Below are 16,547 nucleotides of genomic sequence, written 5' to 3' on the forward strand. Positions count from 1 at the left end.
GTCCTTCCCCAAATGGTACTGCTTTCTCCCTTGAAAATAGGGAGAATTGCTCAGATAATGCTTCCTGCGTTCCCCAAACTCCCTGAAGACTTCTGATTACTTGCCGACTTTTCAGGGTAGTTTAGAATCTGGGTGTAATAATGGGGGCTCTGGTTTGGTGCCTGGATGAACGCTCTTCTTCTTGATTTTTGTGGCCACATGTTGTAACACCCAATTATTCTTATTTTTCACTTACAAGGGAGCTTGGGTGAGAGTATGTAGATAATCGAAGGTAAATCTATCTTCTGTACTGAAAAATAATTCAGAGTATAACGTCCTACGAGTGGCCATCCAGGTGCATTATCTCCAAACTGGCAGAACTTCACACATGGTGTTAATTGTTTATTTAACCCTCCATTAAAAAGCAGATACCACTATACCGTGATATTATTACAGAATCGTACAGATCGTTCTGCCGTGTATTCACCATACGTCCTTCCTTAAGTTCCTCAAGCTCTCTGAGCCACGCCACTGTTTCTTCACTTGTTAAATCCAAAGACATACCTCCTAGGACTGTGGGACTGTGAGGATTAAATGATAGTGCAGGTGACATGTTTGGCATGGAGCCTGGCACACAGCAAGTGCTCAGTAAATATTAACTTTTAACATCTACCCTGCAGACAGACAGACACAAAAATGTGAGATCTATATAGAGAGCTCATATGGAACTTTTAATATTTTATTTAAAAAAAGGAGGAGATTGAGGCCCAGAGAGGCTAAGAGCTCTGTTCAAGGTCTCACAGTGATGAAATGGTGACAGTGTGGCTAGGACCCAAGTATCTTGTCCCCCCGTGCAGGGCTTCCGCCCTCGCCCCTCGCCCTCCTCTCATCCATCCCACCTTACCATCAGCGGTCCTTACCCTCTGACGGGGCTCTGCGGTCGTGGAGACCGTGACGGAGTTGCAGATGGTTAAGGCCAGGAAGAAGTCAGCAGTGGAGGAGGTGGTGGAGAGGGAAGGCTTGGCAGGTCTGCTGTCTGACAGGGTTTCCAGCCACAGGGCTGCATCTCGTACCTTGGTCAGGAGGTTTTTATCCGGAGTCACATCTTTTTCCTGGGAGAGAAAGGCCCGGGTCAGAGTCTCCTGAAGGGACTGGGGAGGAAAGCCCCCTCCGGCAGATCCTTTCATGCCTGGAAAAGGCTGATACAGTCCCCCCGCCCCTGCGATCCTGCGTCCAGCACGTCTCCCCACCTCCCCTGGGCCTGGTCATTGTAGAGTGTGATTTGGTTCCTCCCTTTCCCTCAACCCCACATGCCCATCAGTTATAGGCTCTGGTAGTTCTTTCCCCACAGGGTCTCCCCGCCATTTACCCCTCATTCCTGATGTTTCCAGCCAAGCGCAGACCCTCTAGCCCTCCAGCTTGGATTTCTGCATCAGCCTCTAAAGTGAGGTGGCTGCCTTTTACCTCTCTTCTTTCAAACCCTTCATATGTATCACCCATTCATCCTCCTAAAAATACTATTTCCCTCAAGGTCTTCTTGAGCTTGAAAAAATTCCGGGAGATCTTCATTGTAAACACGATCAATTCAGTCTGGCACCTAAATTCTTTCCCATTTGCACTTCCACTCTTGACTCCCACCACTCTGCATTGTGGACCCTCAGCTAGGCCGGGTGGTCTGTCTGCTGCCTCCTGGGGGTATACTCCCCTCCTATGCCTCTGATCACACCCTGTTTGAAGTCCTCTCCTGTCTACCCAAATCCTACCTAGACATCAGTAACCATGAAAACTCCACGGGTCCATGAGATCTGATCCAGCCCACAGTGAGTTCTCTGTCTTCTGAGCCACAGTAACAGGCTCCTGAATGCAGAATGTGCACAGGAGTCAGGGTAAGGTGAATGAGGCAAGCTGGCCAAGGTACAGTCGAGGACACTATGGGATGGGGGGCTGTGAGACCTGGCAAGTCCCGCCCCATCTAAAAGGGGGCGACTGCTCTGCTACTAACAGGCTCCAGGGCTGGAACATTTTGCCAGATCTCTGGATTTTTCAAGATAAAGTAGAGACAATGTGAGAACTGTGTTTTGTTTCTTTTCTTTTTTAAAAAACCCGTGGGCTGGATCTGACTCATGGATTTCCAATTTCTCCACATCTTTGTAGAAGTTGCCACTTCTGCCATCCCTCTAGAATTCACTACATATTGACCTATATTTTAAATTCAATTTTCTTAAGTCCATGTTTAATCTCTCTAGAGATAAACCAAGAGGCTGAAAGACAAGAGACTGCCTTTTCCATGAAGTTGTATCTTCTGTAACTCCAAAGATAGCTTTGTTTGAAGCTGAAGTTCAATAAACACTAGCTCTTCACAGATATGACAAAAGCCATTCCGCAAAAAGCCATTTCGATCCATGTTCAGAGTTCACAGGTTAATTAAAGTTCAGAAGAGAGTCAATGATTGGAAACGATGGACTGACGAATCTTGACTGATTCGTGCAGAGTGAAGACCGAGGGCCAAGCTAGCAAGTTTTACGAACAAGAACCCAAGTTGAAATGAAAAACAGCCTGTGGGGAAAGAGTCCTCAGACTGTGTCCTCTCTGACTACCAAGTGCAGTGACTCCAGAAGCCAGCTTCTCACCTCCCTGGAGCTGCTGGTACAGGCGAGAGCCGCAGGGGAGGAAACCCGGACTGACGTGGAGGTGCTGGATGGCTGGAGGGATGAGAGTCGGCTTTTCCAACAGCACAGCTTGATCGGGGAAGTGGACTGCGGGTGGAGCTCACACTGTAAAGAGTTCTGACCTTCATTTGGAGGGCTTTCCCAGGGCCAACGCCTACACTTCCAACTTGTTGATACCATCTTAAGAGGACAGTGTCCAGAAAAAAGCCTTTTCATTAAAAGGAAGAGTGCGAGTAAAACCGCATCCAGTCTGCATTCCCTTTCCTTGCCCTGTAATAAGTAATGGTGGGCTGTCCATACCATACAGTGACCCTATTTTCAGAAAGCTCAGGAAGGAGCAGGAACCATCCATCCTCCCTGCCTCTGAGTACAGTTGTCATAGCAGGAACTGACAGTGATGGAGCTAATCCTTCCTTTCCAACAATGTCAGTTATGTGATCTCACTGGGTTCTCACAGTCCCAAGTTGAGATGAAACTAGCCCCAACTTAACTGAAACCCAGAGAGATGTCTGACTTGACCAGTGTCACCCAAGGAGTCATTGTAAAGCCAGAATTGATGTCAGACCCCTTGACTGCGAACCTAGGGTCTTCCTTTCTGTGGTCGTGCTAAAGTAGCTATGTTCCCTTATGAATGCTCCCGTGCGTACTCCTCTAACCAGATTCCAGGGTCCATCCAGTTTGCCAACATCACTCACGGAACTCTGAGCCAATTTCTTTTTTTTTTTTTTTTTTTTTTGCGGTACGCGGGCCTCTCACTGTTGTGGCCTCTCCCGTTGCGGAGCACAGGCTCCGGACGCGCAGGCTCAGCGGCCATGGCTCACGGGCCCAGCCGCTCCGTGGCATGTGGGATCTTCCCGGACCGGGGCACAAACCCGTGTCCCCTGCATCGGCAGGCGGACTCTCAACCACTGAGCCACCAGGGAAGCCCTGAGCCAATTTCTGATAATAGTAACGACAGTTCCATTTCGTGGAGTGTTTCTTATGTTCTGGGTACATCCATTATCTGACTGCATCCCCACAGCACACTATCTATTGAGTACTATTATTCTCCCAGTTACTTCTGCACTTCAAACGAGGAAACGGCTGCCCAGGGAGATTAGGTGTCTGGCCCAAGGTCTCACAGCAAGTTGATTCAAGATAGTCCGACTCTAGAATTCATGCTCTTTAACCTCCACGCCAGGCAAGATCTCCCATGAGAAGGAAGTGGCCTTTGATACTTGCTGACAGTTGGCATCTTTAGTGTCTGGGATCCCAAATACAACTGACGGGCTTATATATCTAATCCTTAGGGCTCAGCAGGGAGTCCATGAGATTATAAAGGGGATTATGGGGATCTTTTTCAGAAAATAGATTTCATTTTTTTTTTTTTGGCAGGGGTACATGAATGGGATGCTTTTAACCCTTACCAAAGATACCCAGACTTGGGAACAAGCTTGGAGGTCATCAAGGCCAAATCCCCTATTTTCCTGATGCTAAAACTGAGTGCCAGGGAGGAAGGTAGTGAACTCCCCCAAGATTGCACATTGAATCAGAGTCAGAACTAGGACAGTTTTCACACCACCTGACTCCGGCCTCTGACAGCACACCGCTTTGCTCCAAGCTATGCATTATGTATTTCCAAACGGTGACACAGTTAAAATGATTTAACGGTTAGGTATTGCATGTCCATTACTCTCTAGTCTCTAAGTGCCATGAGGGCAGAGACTGTGATGTGTCCCTGGTGCTTGCCAGCCTGTAGGCACTCACTCGAACCTTTGTTGCCTGACTCCTATCTAGGACACCATGCTACCTCACCACTGATTAACCCATGGGCGCTCTTTGTTAAAACTCTTATTTAGTATATTTCTACCCAATCATATAGCAATGCACACACACAAAGAGTTCTGCAAAGGGCCTGCTTCTCTCTGGCATTGGCAGCAGGCCCAGCCTGCAGGTGTCAGCGGCAGATGTCAGGGAAGCTTTATCCAGGCACGCAGGCTTGTTTCTGCAGGGCAAGCTTCTTCGTGGTTCCCTTCATCCACAGCCCACTGGTTTGCTGTCCGGTTCATTAACATTTAGGAACTTGGCATGTAGGACGCTTTTAGAGAAAACAGTGCCCCCAACCCCCTCCGGGCCCTTTGGCTAGTCTGTTTCTCTGAAGGAAAAGAAATATACATTTGTGGGGCTACCAGTTGCTCAGATTAGAGCTTTGTGGCACCTGGGCACCCAACTGGTTGGATTTCTTTCTATTGCAGAACACCCGAAGCTCAGATAAACCCTCTTTGGGGAAGGTGATCTCTGACCTCACACCACATCCTCAAGGATCCTCCTATTATCATCAGATTATATCTATTGACAACTTATAGCAAAGTCATGGGCTTTGGTAAGTGCTTCCATGTACATCATGTAATCATTATAACAGCGTCAAAATAGCTACTATCATTCTCCCATTTTATTTATGAGGCAAATGAGGCTCACTGAAGATAAGTAACTTGTCTAAGCTTCCAAAATCAATTAAAAAGCTGGGTCTTGAATCCAGTTCTGCTGATGCCAAAACCCAAACCCTTAAACATGATGCCAGCACTTCCCAAACTCTAACATATACACAAATCAGCTGGGTGTCTTATTTAAATGCATATACTGATGCAGCAGTTCTGGAGTGGGGTCTGAGCATCTGCATTTCTACAGGCTCCCAAGTGGTGCTCCTGCTGGGGATCCGAGGACAAGAGTTTGAGTAGCAAGGCTCTAGGCTATAGGGCTGCCCTATAGATATAGCCCACTTCCTCTCTGACTGGGGAGTGTTCTGCATGGAAGGCTGGGAGAAGAAGGCCAAGCTCCATTCCATTACTCTCCTCTCAGTTTTAGTGACGGCTCACTCATGGTCACATTGGTGACTATCACTAATTGGGTGCAGCAGATTGTTGCCATGGGAACCCACAGAGCCAGCGGTGGAAATGAACAGGAACCCTGGTGCATAGGCCTGGAAGCAAACTCTGTGGCTTGGTTCCTCCCATGTCTCTATCTCCTCATTCGCCTCTCTCCGACCTGTGCCTCTTATTCCAGCCATTCCTTGGAACCCCAAGTCTCCATTTGCTTGTGCAGAATGTCTCCCCTAAAACAACCTGCACTCTCCCCACTAGATGGTCTCTTCTCTTTGCTCTCTCTTTGCTCTCTTCAGCTCTGATGCTAACCCTTCCAGGAAGCCCCCTGATGCCTAGTTTGATGTAGGTGCACCTCTTCTGGGCTCCTATAGCACCTTTGCACCCATACACCCCAGCACTGAGAGCAGTGTCCTGTAGGCACTGGGGTTCTTGCCCCTTCACTGGGCTGTAAGTGCCTGAAATCAGGAACAATGCCCCATTAGACTTTACATCCCCAGTGTCTAGAACAGTACTTGCTATATTATCTAGTATTTGTTGACCGACTGACAATAAATGAAAGGCTATTCTAAAGAAATGTAGACACTGAGAATACAAAGACTTGGAAGAAGGGGAGGAGGCAGACCCTTCTATTTGCTTTGGTGAGTGTCTGAACTCGTACAACCACTTGAGAAGTATCAATCAAAATTTTAAAAATGCACACAATCTCAATTTAGCAGTTATGCTCTAAGAATACCATAGAAAAACTTACATACATGTATAAACGTGATGGCTCGACCATCCAACAAATTCTAACAGCCATTAAAAATGGGATGAAGTGGCTCTCTATTGAATATCTGTCAGTTTGTCTACATATATGAAATATTCTCCAAGATTCATTAGGTTAAAAAAAAGTCCAAAGTCCAAAACAGCGTGTATGCTATGCTTCTGTTTGTGGGAAAGGATGTGTTTATGTGTACACCCCACTTGCCTGCTTCTATATAGATACAGCACCTCTGGCAAAGACACAGAAATATACAAATAATGGTTGTCTCTGAGGTGGTGGGGAATAGAGTAGGGAGGGAGGCTTACTCTCTTCATTTGCCCTTTGGTTCCTTTTGAATACTTAGCCACGTGGTTGTATTGCTATTGTCGAAACAAACTTTCCCAGTTGTTGGGGAGATGAAGGCTGAAGTATTATTTAGGGCAGTCATGTTTTTGCCCTTGATGAGGCTGTGGCCTTGATGATATTGAGTTTGGTTCAAGAATGGGGAGAGCTCAATATTAGTAAATATTTGCTTAAATAGAAGCATGTGGATTACTAAGGTAAGCTTTTCCCAAATGGGACAGAAGCCCCAGGGAAAAAAACTCAATGGCCTAGCAAGAAGAGAGTTTCCCACAGCATCCATTCATGATAAAAACCCTTACCAAAGTGGGTATAGCAGGATTATATCTCAGCATAATAAAATCTATTTATGACAAACCCACAGCCAACATAATACTCAACAGAGAAAGCCTTCCTGCTAAAATCTGGAATGAGACAAGGAGGCCCACTCTCACCACTTCTATTCAACATAGTATTGGGAGTCCTAGCCACAGCAGTTAGACAAGAAAAATAAAAGATATCCAATGTGGAAGGGAAGAGGTAAAATTGTCATTATATGTAGATGACATGATATTATACATAGAAAACCCTAAAGATTCCACACAAAAACTACTAAAACTGATAAATGATTTCAGCAAGGTAGCAGGATACAAGTTTAACATATAGAAACCTGTTGCATTTCTTTACACTAACAATGAAATATCAGAAAGAGAAAGTAAAAAAAAATTCCTTTTAAAATTGCATCAAAAAAGCCCAAAACCAAAACCAAACTTAGGAATAAACCTGACCAAGGAGCTGAAAGACTTATCTGCTGAGAACTAATAAACAATGATAAAGGAAGCTGAAGATGATACAAAGAAATGGAAAGATATTCCATGTTCTTGGATTTGAAGAATTAATATTGTTAAAATGGCCATACTACTCAAAACAATCTATAGATTTAATGTGATCCCTATCAAATTATCCATGACATTTTTCACAGAACTGGAACAAAGAATCCTAAAAGTTTTTTGGAGCCACAAAAGACCCAGAATTGCCAAAGCAATTCTGGGGAAAACCAGCAAAACTGGAGGCATAACCCTCCCAGACTTCAGACAATACTACAAAGCTACTGTAATCAAAACAACATGATATTGGCACAATAACAGACATATGGATCAATGGAACAGTAGAGTGAGCCCAGAAATAAACTCACACACCTATGGCCAATTAATCTTTGACAAAGGAGGCAAGAATATACAATGGAGAAAAGACAGTCTCTTCAGCAAGTGGTGTTGGGAAAGCTGTAATGTAAATGTAAATCAATGAAGTTAGAACACACCCTCAAACCATACACAAAAAATAAACTCAAAATGCCTTAAAGACTTAAATATAAGACATGACACCATAAAATTCCTAGAAGAGAATATAGGCAAAACATTCTCTGACATAAATCGTACCAATGTTTTCTTAAGTCAGTCTCCCAAGGCAAAAGAAATAAAAGCAAAAATAAGCAAATGGGACCTAATCAAACTTATAAGCTTTTGCACAGCAAAGGAAACCATAAACAAAATGAAAAGACAACCTACGGAATGGGAGAGAATATTTGCAAATGATGTGACCAACAGGAGCTTAATTTCCAAAATATACAAAAACTCATACAACTCAACAACAAAAAAACAAACAACCCAATCTAAAAATGGGCAGAAGACCTAAAGAGACATTTCTCCAAAGAAGACATACAGATGGCCAATAGGCACATGAAAAGATGCTCAACATTGCTACTTATTAGAAAAATGCAAATCACAACTATAATGAGGTGTCACCTCACACTGGTCAGAATGGCCATCATCAAAAGTCTACAAATAACAAATGCTGGAGAGGGTGTGGAGAAAAGGGAACCCTCTTATACTGTTGGTGGGAATGTAAATTGGTGCAACCACTATGGAAAACAGTGTGGAGGCCCCTTAAAAAACTAAAAATAGAGGTGCCATATGATCCAGCAATCTCACTCCTGGGCATATATCCGGAGAAAACTCTAATTCAAAAAGATATATACAGGGGCTTCCCTGGTGGCGCAGTGGTTGAGAGTCCGCCTGCTGATACAGGGGACACGGGTTTGTGCCCCGGTCCGGGAGGATCCCACATGCTGCGGAGCGGCTGGACCCATGAGCCATGGCCGCTGAGCCTGTGCATCTGGAGCCTGTGCTCCGCAATGGGAGAGACCACAGCAGTGAGAGGCCCGCGTACCACAAAACAAAAAGATATATTCGGCCCAGTGTTCATAGCAGCACTATTTACAATAGCCAAGACGTGGAAGTAACCTAAATGCCCATCGACAGATGAGTGGATAAAGAAGGTGTGTGTGTATGTGTGTGTGTGTGTGTGTGTGTGTGTGTGTGTGTGTTTATGTGTGTGTGTGTGTCTAAGTCAGCCATTAAAAAGAATGAAATAATGCCATTTGCAGCAACATGGATGAACCTTGAGATTATCATACTAAGTGAAGTAAGTCTGACAGAGAAAGATAAATACCACATGCTATCACTTATATGTGGATCTAAAATATGATACAAATGAACTTACTTATGAAACAGAAACAGACTCATGGATATAGAACACAAACTTATGGTTACCAAAGGGAAAGGGGGTGGGTAGGGATAAGTTAGGAGTTTGGGATTAGCAGATAGAAACTACTATACTTAAAACAGATAAACAACAAGGTCCTACTGTATAGCACAGGGAACTGTATTCAATATCCTGTAATTAGCCATAATGGAAAAGTATATGAAAAAGAATATGTCTGTATCTATCTATCTATCTGAATCACTTTGCTATACACCACAAACTAATACAATATTGTAAATCAACTATAGTTCAATAAAAAAAAAAAAAGAAAAAAAGAAAGAAGTATCCCAGATCTTGTAAGACCAGTTCCGTGAAAAGGGTCACCACAGCTGTGTGCCCCTATTTGGGACCCTGGGAGCTAAGGGAAGCAAAGCTGAGACAGGCTTCCTCCATTTCTTGCCCTGTGTGGTCACATGACTTACTAAAAGATTTTGCGTGCTTGACTAGTTAAATCAGGACTCTTACCTAACCTTGCCGTGGGAGTTTGTGCACGTGGGCTGTCCCTGTCAACCCAGAGCAGACTATAAGTATGGCACAAATATCTTCCCAAGAATGAAAGGAAGACCAAGTTTCAAGAAAGGAGGCAGAGGGCCAAAGACACCACCTTTACTTCCCTCTATTGCATTCTTTCTAGACAGGTGGGAGGGGTCGTGCCCACAGAAGGGAGAGGTGGTGGGGTTTGGAGCCTAAACGGCCCTGATGCAAACTTTATGATTAGGAAAGCAGTCTTTGGTCTGATGACTCAAAAATATTTTTCCAAGTGGCATGTCTAAACAAAGACTCTCTACTCCAATCTTGTCTGCTTACAGACCAGGGGGGAAAAGGCATTTCACTTTCCCTCCGGCAGGACTATTAAATGCTGGCTCAGAACTCACCACTTTCCTAAGAATATTACCCCACCCTAAAGCCACAGATTTTAGAGCAGCCAATTAGACAACAATAACAGATGCTTCCTTGATCTTTGTAGTAAAAGAAAAAAGCCAGCTTTTGTTGTAGTGGTTGTTATTGTTGATTTTTGGTTCAGAGCAATGGGCTTCTTTGGAATGGGGTTGGGTGTTCCGCCATGACCTGGCATCCCTGGGGCTTCAGAGGCAAGTTCTGGCTGAGTTTACAAAGGAAAGGTAAAGCACTGGTTTTGTCAAGACATTACCCAACGAGGTTTGTTGCCAGACGGGCGGGTGCAAGAGGAGGCAACACAGAAAGCCTGCCAAGCGGGGGTGACTGGGAGCCAGGAGCCAGGGCATCCTCCCGGGGCTGCCATGGACGTTCTCCACGGACTCACTCAAGGGTCTGCCACTCAGACACAGAGAGTTTACAGGTTAGTGTCAGAGCCCTTTAAGGCAACATACATCACCCCCTTTAGCGAATGCCTCCCAGGCTGTACAAGGCGCCCGTCTGAGCCAAATGAAGACCATTTTCCAGTGGGGTGATGGTATGCTTAGAGCATTTCTCAATCTTGGTTGCTCACTGGAATCATCAGAAATAGAAACATGAATGCTCAGGCCTCACCCTAGACCGAATATCCCAGAATCTCAGGGGAGAGAGCTTGACATTGTGCTTTATGAAAACTCCCATTTCCCCTCCCTGTCATCAGTTATGTGAACGTTTGTCCAAGGCAGACAGCTTTCCTTTAGAGAAGTCATTTAAAACTTCTATTAGTTATCCATCTGTCTAGAACACATGAGCTTTGAGAATTATATCCTCAAAATCAACTCACGAGGCATAACAGTAATCCCTTTTCAAGATGAGAACATCGAGGCTTCCAGCTCAGTGAGCTGACCAAAGTCACGGAGCTAATACACGGTGGAGCAAAGATGAGAACCTGGGACATGTGACCCCAAATGTGCTTAATTCATAGCTGGCAGCGACCTTGCAGGTCAGCACAAGCATCATGGTATTTGACTTTTAGGACAGCCAGTCAGAGTTGTAAGCAACGTATTTTCAGGTGATGAAACAGGGAAAGAGAGAGGTTTAACATGTTGCATAAGGCCACCCTGCAAACCTCAGCAGAGTTGAAACCAGAGCCTATGTTTCCTGACCCTTGACCCAGTGCCCTCCCTAACACATAGCCAGGATGCTGACCCCACTGACCCCAGATTTTCAGCCTGACTTGTAGAACAGCATAGTTAGCAGAGAACACATCACCATCCTGTCTTGCTCAGGCAACAAGAGTTGGGTCTTACTCTATGTGTCCATTTCCTTATTGTTCCCAAATGCATTTAGTTAGAAGTGGACTTAGAATGTGCCAGCCAGGGCAGAACAATGACATCCAGGATCTGGAGGCAGCTCATAAGTTAACGTGTCCCTTTCACTGACCATCAGCTAAGGGCCCCGAATAAAAGTTATACTGACTGACTCAGGGCTGCAACTTTTCTGGGCTGCTGAGATTTGTCCGGTTGGGCAATGAATCTGTGTATCCCAAATGAGATGTACACAGGAAAACTTCCTTTTTCCCCCGTGTCCTGGGGGAGACATTCTCAGACACACGGGATGCCCACGGTATCTAGAACTGGAAGATGCCAAAAGACACCAGTAGTGCAAGACTTACTACCTGTGCCCAATGAGAATTCACTGAATTCATTGTCCAAATATTTAGGTAAAGAACTGAGGGGAAGGGCATTCCATTCAGAAGGGACAGAATTAAATTAAAGAAGGAAAGACTTGACAATATGCATGTCCTGTTGTTACTTCATTTGGGAAAATAAAATAAAACCTAAAATCTTCTCAAAGGATCATTCTTCTTGTAGTTTTATAAGCATCATATGTCTTAACACACTGTTATTGTTTTCTCCTTGCTACTATTGCATTTCTGAGCATGACAATAACATAAGAGAGTTAAATTTGTACTTACTTAAAGTTAGATAAACAACAACCCAGAACATACAGTCTCACAGCGTTTCTTGTCACAGTCAGAAAACAGAGTCCTGGATAATGAATACTAGGTAGCAATGTGGAAAAGGCTCTTGATATCATGTCAGATGAAAAAAACCCAGCAGCTATAGTTTATGTGTACTATGACTGCAAAAATGTTAAAATATGTAGTTTGTGTGTGTGCACATGTGTGTGTGTATTAGTGGGGGAAATAAAAGACTGGAGGGGGATTCACCAAAATGATCATTTTGAAAATCTAATGTTCTAATAGTGGGATAATAGCACTTTCAGTCCCTCTGTATGTGTGTCTTGTTCAAGATACCTGGGGCTCCCTGAGGCCTTTTCTGTAAGTGCAGAAGACTCTGGATGATGTGTTCCCCAGAGGAAGAGCCTGGTGCAGAGGAAGGTGGGATGAGACAGGAGTCAGAGGCCCTGGTTCTGGCCTTGACTTTTTGGGCATGCTGTGTCATCTTGGGGAAGGAACTCAGTTTCTTCACCTGCTGCCTGGACGTCTAGTGGTAACTATCCCAATGGATCAAATGTGAGGGGCCAGAAGCAGAAAGCCCCAAAGTTGCAAAGTCGAACATCCTAGGGGCCTGGCAGTTAGCCTAAGGGAGTGAGGTGGACTGACTAAATTTGACAGAGATGTTCTTTGCATCATAACAATTTAAGACTCTTTATCACAATAAATACCTTCTCCCATTTTTCTTGAAACCTAAGCCTTACGGGCTCATCTTTTGTTTTTCCACTTTATAGAAACGTGGACATGTCCGATATTTCTTTTTCCTCTTAACTGTATTTTGGAAAAAATGCATAATGAACATGCTGCTGGGCCTCAGCTCAGGGATGAGGATACAGAGAGAGGGGGTGAGGGACAGTGATGGACTGAGGACGGCACGCCCAGGCTGAGCACCGACTTCTTCATTCAAACCACTTATTGCCACAGGGAAATGCCGGCTTAGTGGGGACACTTTTTTCAATTCCATTTAGAAATCTCCCAATTTCTAAACATTGAACATTTGAAATTAACAAGAATCATACGTGCCCCAAAAAACCTGTGTAGATTACATACAAGACCAAGAGCTGCCATTCTGAGAGCTCTTCAGGGTTTATACACCCTTTTCTCTTTCATACCCCAGAGCCCTCCGCCTTCTCTCCCCGAGACAGGCCACCAGCAATTCAAAGAGGAAAAGGCAGGGACTTACTATGGAGCTGCTGAAGGCCACAGGGGGCTGTGAGATTTCACAGCGCCCCCTGGACCTTTGTCGCCAGTGGCCCTGGATGCGTGCCCGGGCACTCTGGCTCCTCAGAGGCTGGGACCCTCCTTGGCCCCTTATTGCTGCTGGTCCCTGGTCCCTTCGGGCTGGGAAGGACAAGCACCGGTATTGGGTCCACTCTTCACTGTCTGAGTCCAGCTCCTCTGGGGTCTCTAGTCGCTTAGCTGCAGGAAAGGAACCCCGTTATTGCGCCAGTCATACCTTGGCCAGATCATGGTTGGGGAGATGCCAGACTTTGGGGGTGGAGCTAAGAGTAGGTAGCTGGCTACCCCGGCTGGTGAAAAAGGGGTGCAACTAAGTTGCACAGGTTCAAATCCTGGCTCTCCTACTTCCTAGCTATGTGACTTTGCGCTTCGCATAACCCATGCCTCTCTTTCCTCAATTAGGGGTTATAAAAAAGTACCTAACTCACAGGGTTGTTTTGAAGACTTAATGATATAATGATATAAAAGTGATTCGCATACTCTAAGGACTGGTAGCGGTAGCTGTATTATTATTAAGAAGAGATTAGAAGCTCCATGTAAATGGTTACCACTGTGGCAAAGGGGATTGGACCGCCTTTAATATCCCCTCTTTTCTCTTTCTCCATCCCTCCCACTCAAAAGAATGAATGCTGCTCTTGTGAGTTTCTTCTCCTAGTTAGGAAGTGTGTGTGTGTGTGTGTGTGTGTGTGTGTGTGTGTGTGTGTGTTGTCGGGGGAGGGAGCTGAGGGAATCAGTCAGCTCTGTCGGCCACCTTCAGTCTGTGCAAGATGACAGTCCAGGCATTTTATAGCCACATCCCCCAAGGCACAGCTTTGCGTCAGTGAAAATCTAAGAGATCAGTTAGTATGGAGGGCGTTTCCTGGATGTATCACATCTCACCATGTGCCTACACCTGGGCCTGTCCTGTCAGGTAAGGGGACGTGAGAAATTCTTAAACTTTGGCTACATGACTGGCACATAATTTGGACACTTCCCCAGTGCATTCCTGACAGATAAAAATCCTGTGTGTAAATGGCACCAAAGATCAACCGACTGGAGGGCTACCACACAGGAGATCACTGATAGCCTTTGTGAACAAATGAAAGTTTACAAGTGATAAGAACAGCATTGATCTTTGACAAGGAAGCCACAGGGATGCAGGAAGCTACTTCCCACAGAGCCACCCAGCCTCTGCTGGGAGCCAGGATAATGGTTTTTATCATCATTCTCTCAGGAGAGCAGGGGCAATTCCTTTAGAAGAGGGGTGGGAGCCCCTGGAAGCCCTCGTACCATTTTCTTGGTGAGAATACTCGTGGCCCATGATGGTACAACGCCGGAACACCATCTTGTTCTCGGTCAGCGTCCCCGTCTTGTCAGAGAAGATGTACTGGATCTGGCCCAAGTCCTCAGTGATGTTGAGGGCTCGACACTGAATGGACAAATAGGTCTCTTCATCGTACAGGTCAAGGTCATTGTGCAGGAAGAAGACTTGCCCAAGCTTCACCAGCTCGATGGACACGTACAGGGAGATTGGGATCAGTATCTGTGGGGAGATCAATTCCCATTGTATCAGAAAACGGGCCGGTCCCCCATCTCAGAACCTTCACTGGGTGATGGGAGTAGCAAAGGGATTTCATGGAAAGCTCAGGTCAGCTCACATGTGGACTTTCTCTGAGAAGTTAAAGATTAATGACCTCATGCCTCCCTTGGCCTTCTTAGGGTCATCTGAAAAAGAGATACACCTTCTTCAACCAGAGATATCCAGTACGGGGGTAGGCACTCACCATTGCTTGTTTAATGACTGAGCCAGAAGGAGGTAAGGAGCTCTAGCTACCTCAGTCCAGAGTCTCCTGATGCCCCTCGGATCTCTATGCCACCAAAGACCGCTGCCCACTTTGATGGGCATTCAGACTCATTTTCTTTTTTTTCAATTTTTTTCAATTTTTTTTTCCGGTACGCGGGCATCTCACTGCTGTGGCCTCTCCCGTTGCGGAGCACAGGCTCCGGACGTGCAGGCTCAGCGGCCATGGCTCACGGGCCCAGCCACTCCGCGGCACGTGGGATCTTCCCGGACCGGGATACGAACCCGTGCCCCCTGCATCGGCAGGCGGACTCTCAACCACTGTGCCACCAGGGAAGCCCCAGACTCATTTTCTTTTGAAGGATAGTTAACTTACAATGTTGTGTTGGGTTCAAGTATGCAGCAAAGTGATTTAGTTTTATGTATATAATATACATATATATATTCTTTTCCATTGTTACAAGGTTTTGAATATGCTACACAGTAGATTCTTGTTGTTTATCTATTTTATATATAGTAGTGTGTATCAGCTAATCCCAAACTGCTAATTTATCTCTCTCCCCCCCCTTTTCCCTTTGGTGACCATAAGTTTGTTTCCTATTCAGACTCATGGTTGATCACTGCCCATGATCCAATACCTAGTACCTATCAGGTGCTTTAGGTGTCACATGCAGTTCTAGGTCCCGCAAACGGCAGTGAGCAGAACAAAACCTCACATTCTAGTAAACAAACAAAGAAATAGATACTGGGTAGCGGTAAGTCTCATGAAAAAGCGTAAAGAAAAGTGAAAAGGGTGAAGGCTGGGAGGGAGTGGGTCATAAGCCATGACCTTTGCGCAGAGACTTGAAGAAATGAGGGTGTGAGCGTGAGGTTATCTGTGGGAGGAGGAGGGTTCCGGGCAGCGCATGGGTGGCTGGGTGCTTGCAGGGTGGGCGTGAGAGTCAGCAGGCCTGTGTGTGAGTGTGCAGGAAACAGCTTGGAGACGTGGTCCAGAAAGGAGTCAGGGTCCAGATCACCTAGGACCTTGTTGGTTGCAGTCAGAACTTCAGTTTTCACGTTGAGTGGATGTGAAACCACCAGAGGGTTCAGTGCAGAGGACAGCATGACCCGACTCACATTTTAAAAGGATTACTGTGCTCAATGAATGAACGAACTAATGAATGAAAAAGGATCATCAGTAAGAGGACAGTGAAACACCCTCAAATACTGTAGGGACTCAAACATAGATGGGGTTTTGTTAAAACAAAACTACAACCTGCCTTATCTTTTCATAGACTGTGATTACTTATAGAGCCTGAGGATTTTTTTAATCTGTCTCTTTATACTTCACTGCAGGTGTTTACCTACAGTCGTTGCCTTTCTTACGTCCCTCGTAGGTGCTCTATGTTTTTGTTTTTTTCCTCCTATATAGTGCCAGTTCTCTTTTTCCATCTCAAACTTT

General features: G+C 45.3%; 1 protein-coding gene across 1 annotated transcript in view; it reads right to left on the reverse strand.

Annotated features, from left to right (window-relative positions):
• ATP10B (ATPase phospholipid transporting 10B (putative)) overlaps positions 1-16,547 on the reverse strand; it is a 123,534-nt gene that overhangs the window by 47,638 nt on the left and 59,349 nt on the right. Inside the window, exons 8-10 of the mRNA XM_060146524.1 lie at positions 14,596-14,848; positions 13,271-13,506; positions 900-1,091 (exon numbers count right to left, since the gene is read on the reverse strand). Of these exons, the coding sequence (XP_060002507.1) occupies positions 900-1,091; positions 13,271-13,506; positions 14,596-14,848 (681 nt within the window). The remainder of the gene's footprint in view (positions 1-899; positions 1,092-13,270; positions 13,507-14,595; positions 14,849-16,547) is intronic.

Source organism: Lagenorhynchus albirostris, chromosome 3, assembly GCF_949774975.1.
Source record: "Lagenorhynchus albirostris chromosome 3, mLagAlb1.1, whole genome shotgun sequence".
Classification (NCBI taxonomy): domain Eukaryota; kingdom Metazoa; phylum Chordata; class Mammalia; order Artiodactyla; family Delphinidae; genus Lagenorhynchus; species Lagenorhynchus albirostris.